The sequence below is a fragment of the Acromyrmex echinatior genome, chromosome 1, assembly GCF_024713525.1.
Source record: "Acromyrmex echinatior isolate Ae372 chromosome 1, ASM2471352v2, whole genome shotgun sequence".
Lineage (NCBI taxonomy): Eukaryota > Metazoa > Arthropoda > Insecta > Hymenoptera > Formicidae > Acromyrmex > Acromyrmex echinatior.
This window is the reverse complement of record NC_141852.1, coordinates 16,547,045-16,567,147: the sequence shown is the minus strand read 5'-3', so window position 1 is coordinate 16,567,147 and position 20,103 is coordinate 16,547,045. Positions and strand designations below refer to the sequence as shown.

At 40.9% G+C, this 20,103-nt stretch overlaps 1 protein-coding gene and 1 long non-coding RNA gene across 2 annotated transcripts in view; one reads left to right on the top strand and one right to left on the bottom strand.

The window, feature by feature from the left end:
- orb2 (cytoplasmic polyadenylation element-binding protein orb2) overlaps positions 1 to 18,372 on the bottom strand; it is a 173,617-nt gene extending 155,245 nt beyond the window's left edge. Inside the window, exons 1-2 of the mRNA XM_011070392.2 lie at positions 15,362 to 18,372; positions 430 to 541 (exon numbers count right to left, since the gene is read on the bottom strand). Of these exons, the coding sequence (XP_011068694.2) occupies positions 430 to 541; positions 15,362 to 16,447 (1,198 nt within the window). The 5' untranslated portion in view covers positions 16,448 to 18,372. The remainder of the gene's footprint in view (positions 1 to 429; positions 542 to 15,361) is intronic.
- LOC147911012 (uncharacterized) lies at positions 548 to 6,733 on the top strand. Its single transcript, XR_015545651.1, has 2 exons — positions 548 to 4,653; positions 4,731 to 6,733. It is a non-coding gene; the product is annotated as an uncharacterized LOC147911012 (long non-coding RNA).
- Positions 18,373 to 20,103: the final 1,731 nt, after the last annotated feature.

Below are 20,103 nucleotides of genomic sequence, written 5' to 3'. Positions count from 1 at the left end.
AACGTGCATTATTTACAAATTAATATTATTGTATAATTAATAAATCTATAATACATTCGCCTCTTAAAATTATTACTGGTATTTTTCTTCGTTTTTTTTTCTAAGTAGTTAAAATTAAAAAGTTTATTCATGTCGTACCGTACCTGATATATCAAATTCGAGTTGCAGATTCGAGGATAAAGCGGATAGGAGCTTTGTGAGAGTATAACGCTCTCGTAAGATATTTCATGGAATTGTTAACGCATTCTCAGCCGTTGTAAACGCGAAAGAGAACAGAGCTCTCTGCAATTACGACGCAAGACTTTAAGGAGAAATTTCCATGTTTCTGACTTAACTGATATTAACACGCGGACCGCTACTTTCGTAGATATTGCACGCTCGTTGTACATCGTCTCAATTGCACACAGCTTATAAAAGTATGAAACATACCTTTCAGATGTTCTGGGGTGTCCGCTGCGCCGGCTCGCATAATGTCGCTCAGATAGTGTTCCAAAGTCCTCATGTTGTCTAACGGTGAGTTTCCATTAGCCGTCATACGATCCTAGAAAATATCGAGATATTATAAATCTTATATTCGTAATGGCTCCTATATAGAATTACCATATCGAAAATTTCAAAACTAGAACTTACAAATAAAAAAAACCACCGGACATTTCGCTTGCACTCCCAGACGCATACAAAAATGCATGTTGGTTAGTAAAATTAATCAAAACGATTCATCAAAATTAATCAATAAATAATTATTTCATATCTAATTGTTCATTAGCAGTAGTAACGTAAGAAATTTCTCAATCAATTATTCTTCTTACATTTGACTGTGATTGATCAATTTCTTATGGAAGGCTCATTACGTTTATTGCAAAATCTGGATTAATACAGAGTAGCGCGAAATATTTAAAAGATTTTCTCAAATCCCGGATGCTTATAATTATTCCGGATGCTTTCGAAAACTCCTCCCGGATGCCCTAAAAAAGAAGATAGTGTTCGGAGAAAAGAGAATGGATAGTAAATCTACTTCTATAACTTCATTATTATTACATTATGTTTACATTATTTTATGAGAACACGCTATTTTTTAAATATCGATATTCAACAAGTAGAAAGTTCAAAGGGCAAATGAGCCTTTTGAATTCTCTACTTATTTATTATTTGATACTGAAAGTCCTGTACTTTTATTAATTTTTCGATATTCAAAGGCAATAATTATCAGGCAGATAAAAAATATGATGTTACAAGTTATTAAAATATTTTAATAGTTTATAAAATATTTTACAATTATGTATCTAAATATACGATATCTAAATCTAAAATCTAGTTCTCCTCAAATCCGTGAATTTTATTTCGAAATGCGTTGGTGATGAAATGTTTACCTACTTCACTTAATTTCATGTGAATGATGCTTGTGAGTCTCCATTACGACGATTGTTTTAGCTCGAGGATATTCTCTATAATATATAAAATTCTCTATAATATATAAAAAGTCGTGCATAAAACTCCATGAATTTTGGATTTTTCAATTTCCGTCGCGAATCATTTCAAGAGATAAGATGCTTACTTCTGGTTAGAAAAAGCTTTCTAGCGGTGAGCGAATGTACTGGATGGAATACCGCGTAAACTAGCAGCACTCCCGGGAAGGAGGACAAGTGAAGCAAAGAACTTGAAAAACGATAAGAGAAGTAACATTCCCGGTGATGGAAGGAAGTATTTGCCAGAAAGAAGCATGCCACCTCCACGAGCAGCAGGAAAGAAAGTGCAGGGATAAAAGCTAGAGAAAGATCTGTAATAGGCCACTTGTAACGAATCAGGGAGTGTAGTTAAAGCGGGTATGTATTCAAAAGTCTCCATTCCCCGCCGTCGCCACATCCTTAATGCACATCCGTTTTCCTTCTTTTATTTCGGCTATCGCGAGTAGTCGTGTTCCCGGCGAAAGTTTGATAGAGCCCGACACGGCCTTTTTTTCGAACGTCACGCCACGAAATTGTCGACTTCCTCGCGTGGAAGGTTCGATAAAAAAAAGTTTGATATAAAAAGAGCCCCTAATTTTAATAATCTTTGCGATCAGATTAATATATTATATTTAGTATCGTCTGTATATCTTGATATACGCATTATTATACAAATTCAAGTGAATTATGAATCATCATTTAATCGTTCGCGCTGATAGCGATTTTCTACCAAACAGAAAGATTATATTTAATATAAATTATATTTTGAGTATTTAATATAAACTATATATTGAGTATTCATATATTATTTAAAATGTAATGCAAATTGTTATATTAGATAATAGTACAATGATATTGTACTATGATATTGTAATATTAGGAATAAAAATATATAATTTCGATTTATTTACTGAATAGTGAATGATCGAATCATTTTAAGATTAGTGTAAAGCACTTTTTCCATGTTGCTTGAAAAATGCTTGTCAAAAGTAATCCAAACGAGTACGTCTTCCTTGCGCAGCAATTTCTTTGCCCTGATTTCTTCTTGTGCATGTAGTACCTCGTAAAAGAAACAGACAAGGAGTTATGAGGACAAGAAATGGGCAAGACATGATAACGAAAGAGAACCGAGATTCTTTGAAGGTGACCAATTGAGAAGAACGGCCAATGTAATGAAAAATAACGGGCGGTGGCACGGTGTAAGAGAAATGTCTATTCGCGCAAATAAATGCTCCTCCTTGGAGCATCGCCGAGTGGACGGAACGTCTTGGAACGTCTGGTAGATATAAATGTTTCATATTTCTACATGTCCGTCCTCTGAAAACATCTATGAAACATCTACGAGCTATGTGCGAAGCTAGAAAATAAATATGCGAACTTTCGACACAAGAATAGAAAGATCTCAGAAAAAAAGATTAAATCCAAACTTGAAAGATTTCTGTTTTTGTTACATTTCAGTACATTTAAAATAATCTATGTAAACATATGTAATATCGCATATTAGTATCATCGTTACTAAATGAATTAAAAATCATACATATATGTATTATAATAGTTTATTTGATACGCGATATAAACAAATCTGTTTCGGCATGTGATCTTCACACGTCTCGTCCATCCTGAACCAATATTGAAATTTACGGCAACGCGAGTGCATCCTTTGCCGTTCTGGAAGAAAACGGCCGTGACACTTATTTGGTCAAACGTGGCGTGGGATGAGGAAGAGGGAAAAAGAAGAGACGAATATATTCAGGTATATATATTGTACGAATCCGAAACGGAGAAGAACGAAAGGGGTGGACCCCCTGATGTCGAATAATCGTGCCCATCTTTCTATGCCGGCATAGCTGGCGGAGGTGCAAAAGGTGGCCCCACCTTCTCCTCAAACGCGTCCCCTTCGTGCCGCCCGTATAACTCTCTGGTCCTGATGTCTCTTCCTTCCTTGTGTACGCGGACCCTCCGGACCCCACCTGGGTACCAATCCGTTTCCCTCTCCCGGGCCGTTCCGTGCGCGCGCGTGCACGCACACAGGCGCACGCGCGCATCCACGCATCCACAAGCACTGGGCTCACGCGCGAACACACACACACACACACACACACACACACACACACCGCACGCACACGCACATACCTACATGCACACAGAGGGGAAACGTTTCTCGGCTCCATTCCGTCTCTTTCCAACTCACGCGCGCGGTGGAAAATCAATATAGGGAAACCAGGAAGCAGCGGCAGGGCGTCGACAGCAACCTCCGTGCAGGCTCCGTCCCGGTACCACTCCTACTCATCGTCCCCGTTCTCTCGTGCATCCCCTCTCTCCGTTAACCCTCTCACGGTTCCGCTCTCCCACTAATTCCGTTCCCCGTGCTCTATTCGGTTTTGCTTGGTTATAGTACTTTGTAATTTCCACGTTAGTCGTTAGGGGTTTTCTGTGAAGTTATTCGCGCGACTGTTTATTAGCGATCGACAATACCGTCTTGACCGTGACTACCACTGCTTTCGATAACTACCCCTCCTAGGACGACACTGCGCAAATTTTCCCCTACCATTGTAGAGTAGGTAGGTATGCGGGTCGAGACAAGGAGAGGTAGGAAGACTGCTGCGGAATTGGGTGATCCGGAAGGAGACCCGTGAGGAAAACACCGCCAGCATCGTATGTACTATGTATACGTCGGGAAACGCTAGTTCCCGTACCACGACGGGTTGTACATCACGGAGATGTATCTTCGGAAGTACAACTGGCAATTCGTTATCCCATCCGCGCAAGAGGCAGATACCTATATTATATACCTCCCCCGACCAAATCCGACCATCGCGAATGTACATTGTATCGAATTCGCGAGGCATCCAAAAACGCAAGCGGATCCACAACTATCCTCTTCGATCGAAGACACGCAGTACGCACTCGCCATGCAATTCTCCATCCAGTGCATCAGTACGAGGGTTTCATTCGACCCAGAATCCCACGCGCATCCATGGATGTGAGGCGCGCGCGGTCGCGGTTGGCCCAGTTCCGAAGTTGGCTGCTCGTAAAAAGCAACGACACCTCCTCCCCGCTCGTGATCTCCATATATATAGATATGTTATGTGGCTGTGTATGTGAGCGCGCGCGCTAATACTGTCGTTCCTCTCTGCTGACCCCACGTTTGCGAATGACCCGTGGCCTGTCATGGGCACGTCCTGACCTGGTCGGGGATTGAATTATGGTGAGCGGAGCAGAGGTGCTGAATGTAATCCAGGAGTGGTCCAGGAACACGGGTGTAAACGCACGTAAATTTTCTAGGGGCTGACATCGCGTGTCCATTCCATTTTGCGCAGTCTCCGCGAGAGCGAGACGGTGCGGGCGTGACGTAATGTCCGCATGACCGGTACGACATTCCCGGCTTACGTTACGCTCGTTGAGAAATGGGAAAAATTTTGTCACTTTTGTCCTTTTAACACAGATATTATCCGATACTTTCGCAAGCACACATCTCACATGCGAAGAAGACTCTTCAAAAAAGGCATAAGGCAAATTCGTATCTTTATGCTCAAACTCTATGTGTTTCGAAACTTTCACCATGTGTTATAGAACATAAAATTGTATTGTCTGTATAACCACCAATTACGAAAATGAAATGGTATCTACATTAGCAAATAAAGCAGGGCGCCAAAATGATATCCACACACGAAACGCATGAAAACCGCAGGCTGGTAGCCCATCAAATGTTCATTAGGATACACTTAGAGAGTATTAGAATCTTACCCTAGATAAACATGCGATTAATTATGTGATAAACATATCTATAAATCATCGATTTAGGGGATATAGGAAAATAACGTTCGGAAGTAAGTTGGACGATGATTAATTTCACGAAAGGCAAATAAGACCCGGGAGGACTTAGATAAGGAACTAGAAGGGGAAAAATGTAAAAAGGGAAGAAATGCGTGAGGATAGAACGAATATATATGCAGACGCTTTTGAGTAACGCGTTTTACTTCATGCAGTCCCGTTTAGTCTAGACAGGAACGGTCCCAACCTACCAAGACCATCCTTGCCATCTTTTGTGCAATCCCCTTTTCTTTTGCGATACAATGTGTTTATATTCCACCCTCGCGATTTATCCGCGTTATTTTACATGCGTTTACACGTGCGCACGTTTGTATCCTGCATTTAGATCGCGAAGAGAGGGTAGTCGCGTCCTCATTGTGATAGTTGGAATATTCATTATCTAGAAGCCAAATGCGACGAGTAATTATTATGTCGGACGTGTGACACTGTCATCATTGCAAAGAAGCGGTGGGCACAGAAGGTGGATAGGGAGGAGAAATAATAACACGAAAGCAAGAATGTATTACATCGGGAGGGATGAAACGAAGAATTCAAACTGTGAGGCACAATATTCCGTAATGTCTGTTGCGGTACATTATGATTGTATACTTATCCCGAGTATCTTATGTACTTATCCGGTATCTGATACCGAAATGGAAGTTACTTTTTTACGTTATGCATGTCCCCACGTGGGCGTAGCATAGGAATAATTTAGCTAATCTAGCTATAATGTCCAAAGAATCGCATCGTACATGAAAAATCGATCATTTCTATTAAATACTAATCAATATTTATTGAGACACAAAACTCATAATAATGAGAAATTAAGAATCATTACTCAAAGGCAAAGAAGGCGGTAACCTCATGGCTTTCGGAGCTTAGAAGTCAAGAATCAATGAAAAATTCGATTTACTACGGTCATATCCTTCTCTCGCTTCATGACCGTAATAGCGTCATCCGTTATCCGATCCGATTACGCGGCGTGCGAAGTCCTTCCCGCAAAACGTAAGCGGAGGGTGCGGATGGCACGCGGAGAGGGTGCAATATAACCTGAATCCCGAGGCGTGTGCGGAAGCAACGGTTCCAGCCGGCTAGCGCAAAGTAGGTCACCTCCATGGAGTGGAGCTCGCGGGTAAGAGAGGGGGTGGCGTAGAGGAACGCACACAGAGGCAGCGACGTCGATGTGCCACGATGGCGGCCAAAGGGTGGAGAATGTGGCGAGTACTGTTGTACTATCGGCTCTCGCTGCGGACAATAATTCTGCTTTTGCTAGTTTAAGCTCGCTGCTTAATGCATGGTCGGAATATTTAGAATACAACGATGCCAAAGACTATAGTTCAAAGTGATATAACTCTCTGATCGTTCGATTCTCTATCACAGAACTTTTCCTATTAATGCAATTTATGTGGAAACGAGGTAAATGTCTTATTTGTAAATTTCTTATTTCAAATTAAAGATAGCGAAAACACAAAGAATTTATTACTTTTAGCTTTCTTTCATAATTTTGTTCATTAGCTAAAGTTCAGGACAATAGAGAATTACAATTTTTTTTCTCGCTTTAATATAAACTAAAAGGAAATAACGGGTCATTGACACAACTTGATTAAAAAAAGGATCCAATTATCTGAGTAAATGACTCTTAGTTTAGCATTTTAATATTATTAACAGAAAAAAGTAATTATCGGAAGACGTTAACTTCCAAACGACAAAGATTTAAAAGATCCATCTAAAAGAAATTTGAAAACTTTGAAGAAACTCTTCCGAAAGCTTACGATATTTTTTAAAAAATTCTTTCATACTTTTTTCCAGTTGTAAATTTTTTGTATTTTAATATCATCTTAATGTCATTAGAGAATTATTTAAACTCATATTATACATAATAATATAAGATAAGGTAAACGTCCCAGCCTTCAAACACACAGAATTTATTACTATTAATCTCTCTCTCTCTCTCTTAAATAATTTTTTTATTATAATATTATATTTAATTGTATTAAAAAATTATAATTAAATTATAATATTACATTTAAAAAAGCATTTAAGATCAATAATAATATAAACAAATAAAGTTTTATGTAAATATCCGATTACTGGAACGTTTCACATTTTCTTGCGTGTACTTACAAATGTGATCGCGTACGTACGTTATTATATCGCGACAGACTAATATTATCTTAGTTGCTTCGTGCTATCAAAAAATCATGCTCTCGCTAGCGGCAAATGCCAGCGTGTCCAGCTCGCAACAGTCATAACGTACCTTTGCGGTAAATGGATCAGGCCAACAAAATTACGTAACGTATCGAACGAATCGAGTTAAACGTCAGGATGTAACTGGAAGACTTGGGTAAACAGCCATCGTAATTCCCCGCGCTCGATACTGGGCGGCCACCGTGTCTATGCAAGCGGTTAGCCGCATTTCATTACATAAGGTACACGGGCAGCCTCGGTGAAATATGCGTGTGTAATAATCTGTCGATACGAGACCGTCACCGCTAAATTCAATCTATTATCAAAGCAAATATCATGGAAGTCAAGAGGCAATCGCGCACGATTCGTCCTAGCTGTTCTAATTTTTTCCTCGCTGCTCCCATTCGATGCGATCTCGTTGTCGTGTCGCGTTTTGATCGACATTACATCGGGAACTAAATCCTAGCGACTTTATGACAAAGATCTAAATTATTTCTGCTATAAGACTTTTACTAGAATTTGTTTTATGGATGCCCCATATATCACCAGATTTATGGAGCGATATCGTTACTGCTAGTTCCGCAAAGTAATACATAGTTACAAAGTAATTCGGTTTACCTTCTCTATTTGAACTTATAGAAAGAAATCATTTTTATGAAGATATCATGACTTTCTTATGACGCTACAGATTTCATTCAACCTTTGCATGTGTTTCCCGACGATAAGCGATAAGACTAAAGCAATAAACTTAAGCTTTAAACCTTAAGCCATAATAAATTCACCAATCATAATCGATTATTCTTCTCACACTCGACTGTGATTGGTCAATTTCCTACGGTTTAAGCGAGAGTTTAAGGTTTAAAAGCTTAAATTTTATGCCTTAAAATCTGTTGTAAATGCCGCTTAAATGATCGTGCATTTCTTACGTCATAAAACGTGTATATACCTTGTCTAAGAAAACATACGGGCGAAATGGAGGTTCTCGTTGAACTGCTATGCGGTAGGACGCACCCCGCGCGAAAAATCTATATCGCAGGGAACCGGAGTAACCTATAAACCCCCGCACTGGGTCACTTCGCACCGGCGCAGTCCGGAATTCAAATAGGACGATGGTTAAATTAGGTTAACATCTAGATGGTATAATGAAATGTCATGTTCAAAAATTCTCTCCAATTTCTTTTTCCCACCGGCATTTAATTTAGTGATTTAGACCGAAAAAATTGAATGAATTATTATATAATACAAATAGACATATATACGTATAAAAATATTTTTCGGAATATTCAGTTGAATTGTATACAATTTTTGTTACGATATTATCTTGTGTATACGAATCATTCGTTCTCCATCAATAGAAAATGGACAGAAATATTTGATCTTAACAATAAATGAAAATGGAGAATTTTCTTTTCAATAATATTAAATCAAAGTTAATGACTAAAAATTGTTATTAAAAAGATTCTCAATTTATCAATTCAAAAACTTTTTACGGATTATCGATGTTTTCATTGTTATTGAAATATTGACGAACACATTGTTTCAATCGTTATAGGGATAGCTTGTCTTTCCTTCGGTTAATATCTTACTTATTTCAAGGACAAATTTGCATCGTGTTGTCAGAGAGCACAACGCAATTAACACTTTCAACCGACATGCTATGCATACCACGGATGCTTTTTTTTCAAGTTGCGTTGGAGTCACGCAAAGTATGTCGGTTTAATATTTCGGTTATACGAACATGCGATTTTGCCTTCATCCTAATACAAAAAAATTCACATACATGATAGATAATTTTTTCGATTAAAGAAATATTATTCTCTGTCATTCAGTCCTCCAAGAATAATTAATTTGTTAAGTGAGATACCAGAATAAAGTATTATTGACGTAGAGAAAAATGGAACAAACTCCGAGTAATACTTATTGTATTAAAACAATAGAAGTTTATCATTTGACGACAGTTTTCATGAGAACACGACATATAAGCATTAAAATTAAGGTCATAAAATTGAGCTCAAAAATATAAAAGTCGTAATACAATAAATCATTTTCTGTTAAAAATGAGAGAGAGAGAGAGAGAGAGAGAGAGAGAGAGAGAGAGAGAGAGAGAGATTATATATTTAAATATATTACATTTCCTTTCGTAACTTTTTAACGTTTATTTATATCTCTACAACTATTTTTGTAAATATCAGACTGTAATGAGTTTTTTCGTGCAAAACTGTAGTAAAGAATAAATATCTTAAGTTCGATGTTCCTGCAAATTTTTAATTTTTTAATTAATTATATAAGATCATAACTTTGAAATCTGTTCTAATACACACACACACACACACACACACACACACACACAAAAATCAAATTTCAAAGTATAAGGTCGATATTTTTAATAAAAAATTTTAGTAAAAAAAATGTTGTCTAATTCGATCAAGGATCCATAGATACAAACGAAATGGGAGAAATTTAATGACAATCAGGACAGATTTTTTTAAATTTATTCGGCAGAGTACACACGAAAGACTTTCAAAATAACTGCCGTTGGCCTATCACGTGCGAATAAAAAGTTTTCCTCAAGAAAATCTTTTCGTGTTTCTTCTAGCCATGATGCACGCGGAGTAAAATTAGCCTCGCACCTTCGATCTATCGGAGATCAATTTCGACCCCGGGACGAGGGCGACCTTCGCGCAACATATTGCAAGCTGCTCCTTCCCCTTTTTCCAACAATCAGCGGGTCTATCCGTCCGTACGTCATTCACGTGACACGTTTTATGGGCGTTATTATACCGTTTAGTTCGGTAGCATGAAAAAATATCGTGAATAAATAAAAACGTTATTGATCAAGCAATACTTTTGCGGGCCAAGGCATTAAAAGCTCTGTTTCCTCACGTTCCAAATTATGTGTTTCGTAATGGCGTTTTCACGAGCTCACCGCGCACGAGGAAAAAAGCGAGCGTAACTGCGACGGCGTAGTAAAAAAATCGTTATCTCTATACGCGTATCCATCACGTTACGATTTTTTTTCTCGATGTGATCACCGACACAAGCGTAACTACGATCGTGTGGGGGCGGGTGGGTGCACGCACGCATACACGCGTGATCGGTATCCACTGGCGATTGGTCCTCTTAACATATCGGCTAGGCGACCTACTGCACGTGCCCCGATTCCCCTCTCAAGGTGAATGACGAGCAATGAGTTATCGGACTTCGAGCTCAGGCATTTCTTCGCTCTGTTAGACGCTTTTGCCGCATTACCTGCGCGCGTGCGCGCGCGACTTCTAATCCGCGACACACTTGTGCCCGTATATTATTCATCGACCGCTCGAATACAGTCATATCGCAAAGCAAATTGAGAAATCATGGCGAAAAATCGAAAAATCGACGAAAGAGCGAAGAACGGTATTTTTTTCCTTGCGTTTTCTTCCATTAATATCTGTTATTATCGGTTACGATCGTACCGTTTCATAATCGATATAAAATGTTTTAGTTATGTGTTTCAGAACTCGAATTTGTTTATAATAAATAGGAATTGTATTTCATATAAATCGTAAAGGTAACATTCCAATTTTCTTTATGAATCTTAAAGAGATTTAAAATTAGAAAAAGTAAAGAAATTCTTTTAAAAGATATATAAATAAAATGTCATACACGCAAATCTTGTATTGTCTTCTACGAAACTCCACAAGATAAATTATAGTCTTTATATGGTAATTAAAATTTTTTAAAAACTGTTGACGCATAGATCACATATTGTAATTTCTATTGAAGGTAGTATTTAATTGAATCGGGGTATGCAGGTCATATTCACGACTTGTTTGTATACGAGCTAATTATTCTCGGCGACGTACAGTCAAATCAACGATGTTAAGGCTACCGATATGGATAAACGTCTTATACTACATGCGGCGTTCATCTGTTCGTTCCTTAATACGTAATCATGTAATAATGTCTATCAATATAAATCTAACGAAATGTCAAATTTTTGTGTAAACGATTAAAAAAGTAAAAACAAAATTTATAAACATAAAGGCAATTGATATTTTAATTGTAAAAAAAAAATGAAAATATCGAAACAATGCTTATCAATCAACATCAAATAATAAAAATAGAATCTTGATAAAAAATTACATAAAACACTTTTACTAAAATCTGCTCAATCCGATTAATTAGTGAATTAATTAGTATTTAGAGATATATTAAAATATATGCAATTTTAAAATATTTTATCAGCAAAGACATCTCGAAATTTCTTTAATTTAAAAATTTATATTATACTATTGGTATATTACACAATTGGCATTTACAGCGTAATATTATCGACATTTTTTATTATAATGGCATGCGATATTCTTCAAATATTGTAGTTGTTTTTTTTTCACGATTCTTTACAATAGGCACCATTATTTGGCATGATTAAGAAGTCGCGATGAAAAGGAAAGCGATGTACCGTGTATAAATATATAAATGTTGAAACAAGGTACGCGCGGAGATGATAGCTGAACGACAGTATGACGACACCCGCCATTTCTCTCGGATAGTATGCAGATCTATTTTTGAGTGGTGGCTAAAATAGCTGAGCTTAAACTTCTGCTAGACACTGTCGGAGTTACCACGTCGGAAAGGAATTAGGTCAGACTTGAACGACAAAATAAGTATCAGCGGAGTAGTTTCAGATAGCGCTGATAGATAACAAAAAATAAGTGAAATCGATTATTAATGGCAACCTCGATAACTCTTATCTACTGTAGGGAAGGTACAGGTACTTGCTTAGAAATGATGTCTTAAGGGTAATGATTATGTATTTTTAAATAAGAATATTTGTTTTTTTTCCATGCTCTATTACCATTATTTTTGATAATTTAATAATTATGATAAAACAAACATTTTCGTCTTTTAACAACTTCAAATGCAATAAAAATGAAAAGTTATATTCTATATATATATATATATATATATATATATATATATATATATACTTAATAGCTACTTTCAAAGAAATATAATTTTTAAATAATTTAATAAAGACATACTTTGTGTGAACTAATTTCGACTCTCTTTATTTAACTGTTATTTTGCAATCCGTAAAATTGTTACTAATATCTCGAATAGAATGTAAAAAGATCTGTCACAAAGAGCACAATGAATAAAAGTGATAACGATAATATAAATAAATTTTATCCAATAAGAGTATATCAACAGTATTTCGTAACAATCCTGTATTAAATTTATTTAAATTAAGCTTCATAGTCATGTGAAATCAGAATAATATTAACGAGATTATTTATTCATTTGCTAACTGTACCACAAAATATATATAATTCTAGTTTTAAGATCAATATCGTATTAAATTTGATATAACGTCATTGTACGCTGGACGTGAAAATGGAACGAAGGTATGGAAAAATATATAATCGAGGAAAACGCTGACCTGTATTTTCATCGCACGCCATTCATTCCATTATCTATTCCTTTTCTATTTCTATATATACTTGCTATTCAATGATGGCACATGTGCAGAACGTAACGTGTTACGGAGATTACACCGAAAAGTGAAAGACTCTCAGAACACTTTCGATATACGGCTTCGACCTGTAAGTTTCCTTAGTACCTAGCGTACGTGAGATATCGTTATCACATGGCTAGATATGCGAAATGACGAGAATGCCACGCGGTGAGAGATAACCCGGATTCTACCACGTAAAATTCCCTCGTGGATGGAAAACGCACGCCGTAGATGCCATTGCGGCTAGTATTAAAGATCCTATTATCGAAATTTGATCACAAAGAATTTTGTGAAAATCCTTCGTTTATAATTCCTTCTGTATATATAATTTTTTAATATGTACAGTATATATATACATATACTACTTACGCTAACTTATACTGTCTTGCTCTATAATCTCTCTTAATTAAAGTTATAGAATGAAACTGTATATGTAGAGTGAGATAGTACATACATAGGGGAAAAATTTATATATATATATATATATATATTTCTCTTTCGTAGAATTCTAAAAAAATCGCTTGTGATTAGACACTATTACATTCAGAGAAAAGTTATGTTTAGATTAAAGAAATCATTTTTTTGTTGATTTTTTTAAGTTGTTCATTTAAAATGAAAATACCGAAAATATCTGTGAGAAAAATACAAATTTACTTAATTTCAAAAAATAATACCTAATAATAATAGCTTTATTGAGAACATGGATATAACAATATCAAATTATGTAAATAACAAACAAAATAGTAACAATCATATAAAGAAATAAATGATGTTCAAATCAAAGAAACTATTCTTTAACCGTATAGTAATACATAAATTCCTTTAATTCAAACAAATTTTTTTTTAATTGGAGAAACTTTTCCCTGGATGTGTGTATGCCAGATTTAATAAAATGCAAAACGTAGGTCGCAGGTCGCAAAATTAGACGCATGTGATATATTTCAGATCGCAATAAGCTGTAAGACGTAAGCAGAACGCAGAACGCACTGAAGTTGGATGAACTTTAACTTTCGCGTTTTGCGTTCTGTAAGCGAAAATACGTCACGCGTTTTGCGTCCTATGTAGATCCGGCTTTATAGGGTCTCTAAGCGGTACGACCGCAGCATGCCACGTACATTTACGACCTAAGTCCGGTACGACATTATCGCGTCGTTAAAAACGACGATGTCACGGCTGTACAACTACCGAAACAGCCGTTTGTGCCGGCTAAATTTAAATGCACAAAGTCTCTCTCTCTCTCTCTCTCTCGTTTTCGAGGAGCAGTTGCATAACCCGAAGTGACACGAGTAACGCATACGGTGTCGTGGCGTACCAAAAGAACGCGAAACTGCGGAAGTAGAAGCATAGCGCGTTACCTTCCACAACGGCCTAAGAGACCGCATGATTGCCGGCGCAGTTTTACAAGCGAGTACCCTTGGCTATACTACCTGCTTCAACCGCGATCGATAACGCGATGCCACTCGGCTGTGAAAAAAAGTCGAGGCAACGAGTCCGTGCCATCGGTGCCCGCGAGTCGAGTAAAACAACAAACGGTGGTCGTCCCGAGTTCCCCTTCTTTTACTCGTGATCTGTGCAACCAATCGACGCGAATAGCGTGTAGAGAAAAGAACGCAATCTAGCTGACGGCTGTGTGAGCGTAATTATCAGCACGTCGCTAATAACGTGATATTTTTATACGAAAACGAATTGCTAATTTACTCGATAATGATAACATCAGCGGTGTTGATTTTACTTATCCATTAACCAATCAGAGGTGATTGATTTTTCGCATGGACAAGGTAGAAAATCGGTTAGTTAAAAATCCCTCTCGGAAAACCTGGCATTCAACCAAATGGTGCTATTCGTCTTTACAAAAGTGCTTCATTCTAAAAGCGTGATTCATTTCGGAGATAAATAAATCGAAGTGTTCGATGCGGCAATGCTCCAGTTTACTTGTTTGGAACGTGAGGAATTTTAAAGTTGCAAAAAAATCAGATATCCCACCAATTAAATTAAATCTCAACTCTCGCATTTATTTCTTAAAGTTGTGTAAAAAAGTGGGTTAGATCAGCATAACTTCTAAGCGCTAGCCCAGCTTCCTAAATTTCATGTAGGACGGTATTCATCTGGAATCTTATACTTAAGATTGTCTTAAGATGCTACAAGCATCAGATAGCATTAGCATTGTGCTATTAGCATTATCTTAATCTTACGTTACTTAAGATGATCTTGAAATAAAAACCGAAAGAACTATAAATACTAGGATAGCGTTCAAAAATTTCACCCGGATGCATTCAAATATTATTTGATCCTTGCTTAATATTCGATATTTTTACAAAACAAACAAGAGTAAAGTGATATCTGAATATAACCGACTGAAGTTTCTGAACGCGACTTAACTTCAACTAGTAAAACTTGAAGAAAAAATTAGAAGACTCACTTGCTGAAACGGTGGCAGCTGCAGCAGATCCCTCTCCTCGGCGGCGGTTACCTCGAAGGTCGGTGCTGGTTGAGGTGGATATATGTTGCCCTTGCCGGGATACGACGTGCTTCGACGGAACTTGACCGGGCTGATACAGGAGGGATGCGCCGCTGCCGGGCCCGGATGGCCCGGGAACGTCGGACTCGGCTTGCGACCCTGCAGACCGGCTGCGGCCGCAACCGCTGCGGCGGCGTGCAAAGACGAGTGCAGCGGTGGTATATTAGGTACGGATCTACCGCGGTTCCATGGAGACAGGCCCGGACTGGCGACTGCGGCAGCAGCGGCCGCTTGCGGGCCCGCGCCCCATTGTTGCGGGGCTTGCGGTCCGCCTGACCACGCGGCGTATCCCTTGCCGGGCAGATAGACGCTTGGGTGTGACGTCGGCGGAGGTTGTTGCTGCTGCTGTTGATGCTGCTGCTGTTGTTGTTGCTGCTGTTGCTGCTGCTGCTGCTGCGCGGACGACACCTGCAGACCGCCGTGTCTGGTGCCGGTGGGCGCACCCGCGTTACCGTGCTGTTGTTGCTGCTGCGGAAAATTGTGACTGGCCGTGATGGCACGTCGTGTGCCGGTCGAAACCGCAGCGGCGGCACCGGTGCTGGCGAAAAGGCCCCCGGGTCCACCGGCTGGGAAATTCTGAAAGGCAGCGATCGAACCATTGACTGGTAACGCGGGGTGCAGACCGCCGTCATCGGGCGCGGACCAGAGGCTGGGTACACGGCCACCGGGATCAGCGAAGCCCTGCAAAGCTGATGTCGTGCTGCATGTGATGTCTTTTTCTGTCGACGAGGGCGTCGTCGGGGTAATGGCGATGTTCTCCGCCTCGATCACGTCCTTCGATTTGTCCTGTCCAGCCACGGTGTCGAGACCACCGCTCGGCGAGAGCGGAGCGGGCTTGCCAGTAGTTTGCTTCTCGATCAGTAGATCGTCCTGCATCGTGGATGTCGTTATGGTGACGGCGGCGCTGCTGATGTTGCTTGTGGTCGTACTAGGTTTCGGGCTGGTCAGGGTACTCGAGAAGAGGCTCGTCGCGCTGTAATCCCCCATAAATCACCGCGGAGCTTGCGATCGCCGAGCGTTTTTGCGACGTTGACGACTGTCGCGATAACTAGCACCCACCACCAGCTAGGCCCCTTTGGAAACTTGCTCCTCGTCTCCCACGGGTCTCGTTACTCGCGGCTCGAGGGTGTCGTTGTTATCGAACGAAAGAGGACCGCTCGCGATCGCGTCCTCCACGTAGCGTAACTCGCCGTCGTAACTCGCAACTCCCGTTCGACACGAGCGTGCGAGACAAACTATCGATCCACGGCCGCACGCGTAAAAACACCCACGGAGACGAGCTTCGGAAAACCGAAAGACTGCGATCCTCCTTGTCACGTTGACAACTTCCTCCTCGTTCTGTCTTTCGCTCTTCCCTATTTTCCTTTCGCTGTTCTCTCTTTCTCTCTCTAACTTTTACTCTTTCTTGTTTGATTTCCCACCTTCTATATCATGCCTCGATCTATTTTTCTCGGACTCAAGGCATGTGTATAATCTCGTTCTCGTTTCTCCCTCGCCCTCCGATTGCTCCACTCGCTCTCCTCAGAAAACGTTTCTCTAGATCCCACTGATGCCGTGTCGCCCCGGTACGATTCGGCAGCGACCCTGTCTCCGTGGCATCCTCTTGGTTGTTGGGGAGCCAAGCTCACTCGGCGACGCGCGTTGTCATTGTCGTCGCGACGCTTCTACGCGAAGCGCTGCTAGTTGCGAAACTACCTTTTTCCTAGCTTCCTCCTGCCTCCTCCGCGTTCGATCGCTCGCTCGCCCCGAATACCACTCTCGTTTGTCGTGTGCGCGTCTCGTTCGCGGGCTATCCCCTGGCGAACATAATTTCGATCCACTCGGCGGGGATACACACTGCTGGACCACTTGGAATCCTCCCAAATACGCAGCGCAGCGCGCGCGACCTTTTGCTTGCCACTATCACACACACGCGACTACGGATACGAGGTCGCTCCGCGGATCGTATCGCGGAGGTGGAGGCGGAGGCGGAGGCGGAGGCGGAGGCGTTGGAGGACGGGAGGGAAGAGGGCGGGAGGGAAGAACGTGTATATAGCGTATATATACGCGATACGTTTCACCACCCCGTTTCACGGCCCGACGAAACGAAACCGATTCACGTCCTTCGCGTGGCGATCGCCAGCGACTCCGCGATTCCGGCTATCACACTCGACTCGCAGTTTTCCCCCGGGTGGCGCGGCGGAGCGGCGCGGGCGAGTGAAGGAAGGTGGCTGATTTCGAGGATGACGATTCGAGATAGGATTCGTACTCGCGAAGCTGACAATCGTCGTGCGCTACCTCCTCGACGACGTGTCGTCGTCGCCGATCGCCGCCGATTGTTCCGCGTATCCCGCGTATCCGCGTCGCGGCGAATCGTCTGTCGCACGCGCGCGATCGATCGATCACCGATAAGCTCCGTTTTACGTACGTGAGGTACGCTGACGCTCGGCACGGACGGGGCTCGTCGATGTGGTTTATTGCACGCGCGCGCGCACACCGTGAACCTCGCGTGGACACTGTGACGAATGTGACGATACGCGGACTACGCGGAGCGCGCGGCGAGCCCGCGCCCGAGAGGGACGTAACGTGGTGTCGTATGCGGGGGGTCAGGTCAGGGTTACTACCACTGCAACGCGCTCGCGACGTGTCTGAGATCTCTCCACCCGGACGATAATCGGAGCGGAACGGAACGGAGCGGATTCGCACACTGCGCGGTAATCGCGGCTCGCGCGCGGCGCGGTAACCTGAGGGGCCAGCTCTCTTCCACACCTCCGCCGACGATCTCCCCGCCTACACGCGGTATCGTGCACCACCTCTGACCGCACACGTACGTCGGTCTCTCCCACCTCTCTATCTCTTCTACGAGGTACGACGGTCTAACGTTGCCTCCTCCCGATCGGCTCGCATATTTTCCCTATTTTCCCTTAACGCGGCACTTGTATGTTTCACCGTTGTCTATCTAGTAGTCTCTGCGTTTCCTCCGTCGCGCGTACGCCCTCGCACCTCCGTCGACCACGCTCGAGCTCGAACGGAACGGAAGAGCGACAGAGGAGGGCTGGTGGAGGTGCAAGGAGGAGGAGAAGGAGGAAGAGGAAGAGGAGGAGGCCCGGAAAACTCCAGCCAGCAGAGCGCGTTTTGACGACGCGACTTTCTGGTCTCTTCTCTGCTGCTGCTGCTGTTGCTGATCCTGCTGCTGCTGTTGCTGTTGCTGCTGTTGCTGCTGCTGCCGCCGTTGCTGTTGCTGCTGCTTCTGCTGCTGCTGCTGCTGCTGCTGCTGCTTCGTCGTCGTCGTTGTCGTGTATGCTTCTCGCGCGCGCGCGCGCCGCAGCAGTGCGATTCGTGCGTCGTGCCGACTTTTGGAGCACTGCGGCCGCGCCGCGGGTCGGGGCATGCCACAGCCCGTTCGGATATAAGTATCGTCGTGCGTGCAGCGCGTGAAGCCGTGCGCACTCGACGATCTTCGTCCGGCAGTCAGTCGTACCGTGTACGTCTCACCGTACTTCGACGCTGATCGTCCTCCTCCTCGTGGACGTTATCGTCGTCGTCGTCGTCGTCGTCAACGTCGTCTACGTCGTCGTCGTCACCGCCGCTCACGCAGGCGCCCTGACATCGACGTCGCCACCGCCATCGCGGCCGCACCGGAACCACCACCGCGACGCCTGCCTCCCTCCACAACTACGTCCATGCCGCTACCACCCTCTTCGCAACCCTCTAGTTACATATAGGGTGTCTTGAAATCGTGTCTCTTGAATGTTGTTTTAGCTGTAAAGTCTATGATGAAAAGATAGATGAATTTTTATCAATTAAATTTAGGGAAAGTTGTAATAGAAAAATTATACAATTATAATTTCAAATAACACAATAAATAGAAAGCGAAAAAGAGTAAGGCAAATTTTACTTTGGAATGAAATTTTTTCATATTAATAATGTTATAAGCAATAATCGATATAAGAACTAATTACTGAACAAAAATGTTTTCAGAAATGCTGAAAATATAAAAAAAATTCGAAATTACGCAAGAAAATTGTGCAGATATTTAATCTTAATCAGTATTCGCAGGTTTAGTGAACATTTTCTTTAATTACATTGCGAAAAATTGTTTATAATAAATATTTCATAATCTTACATAATTTTAAATTAAATTATCTTATTTCTCGGATTTTGATCTTCAAAATAAAAAAATCATTTAGTTTCGTTAACTTTAAGTAAAGTTAAATATCAGTTAAAGACCGTAAATATCAGTTAAAGAAATTTTGGAGCGAATACCGATTAGGGTTAATCGAAACATTTTTAAGAGTTAAAAAATTAAGTTTCGTTTTTTTTTATTTTTGAAATACATAGGTAAATAGAAACTTTATTTTTTAATTAATTTTAGAACTGTTTTCTTGAAAAATTGAGTTTAAGATTTATCAAAATATTCAGTTGAAGGCGAACAATAAATATGAATGACAATCACAAAGTTTTCATAAAATAAATCAGGTTTCGATTCCTTTTATACATTCTGCGGTAAAAGACCATCAGTAGAACCGAACATCTAAAAAAATAAGATCCAATAAAATATGATTTTTCTATAAAATTCTTTAACTCTTTAAATTTTAATTGAATCTTCTCAAATTTTATTCTGGAGCTTTTGGAGAGAGGATTTTCGGAAGAATGATATTATT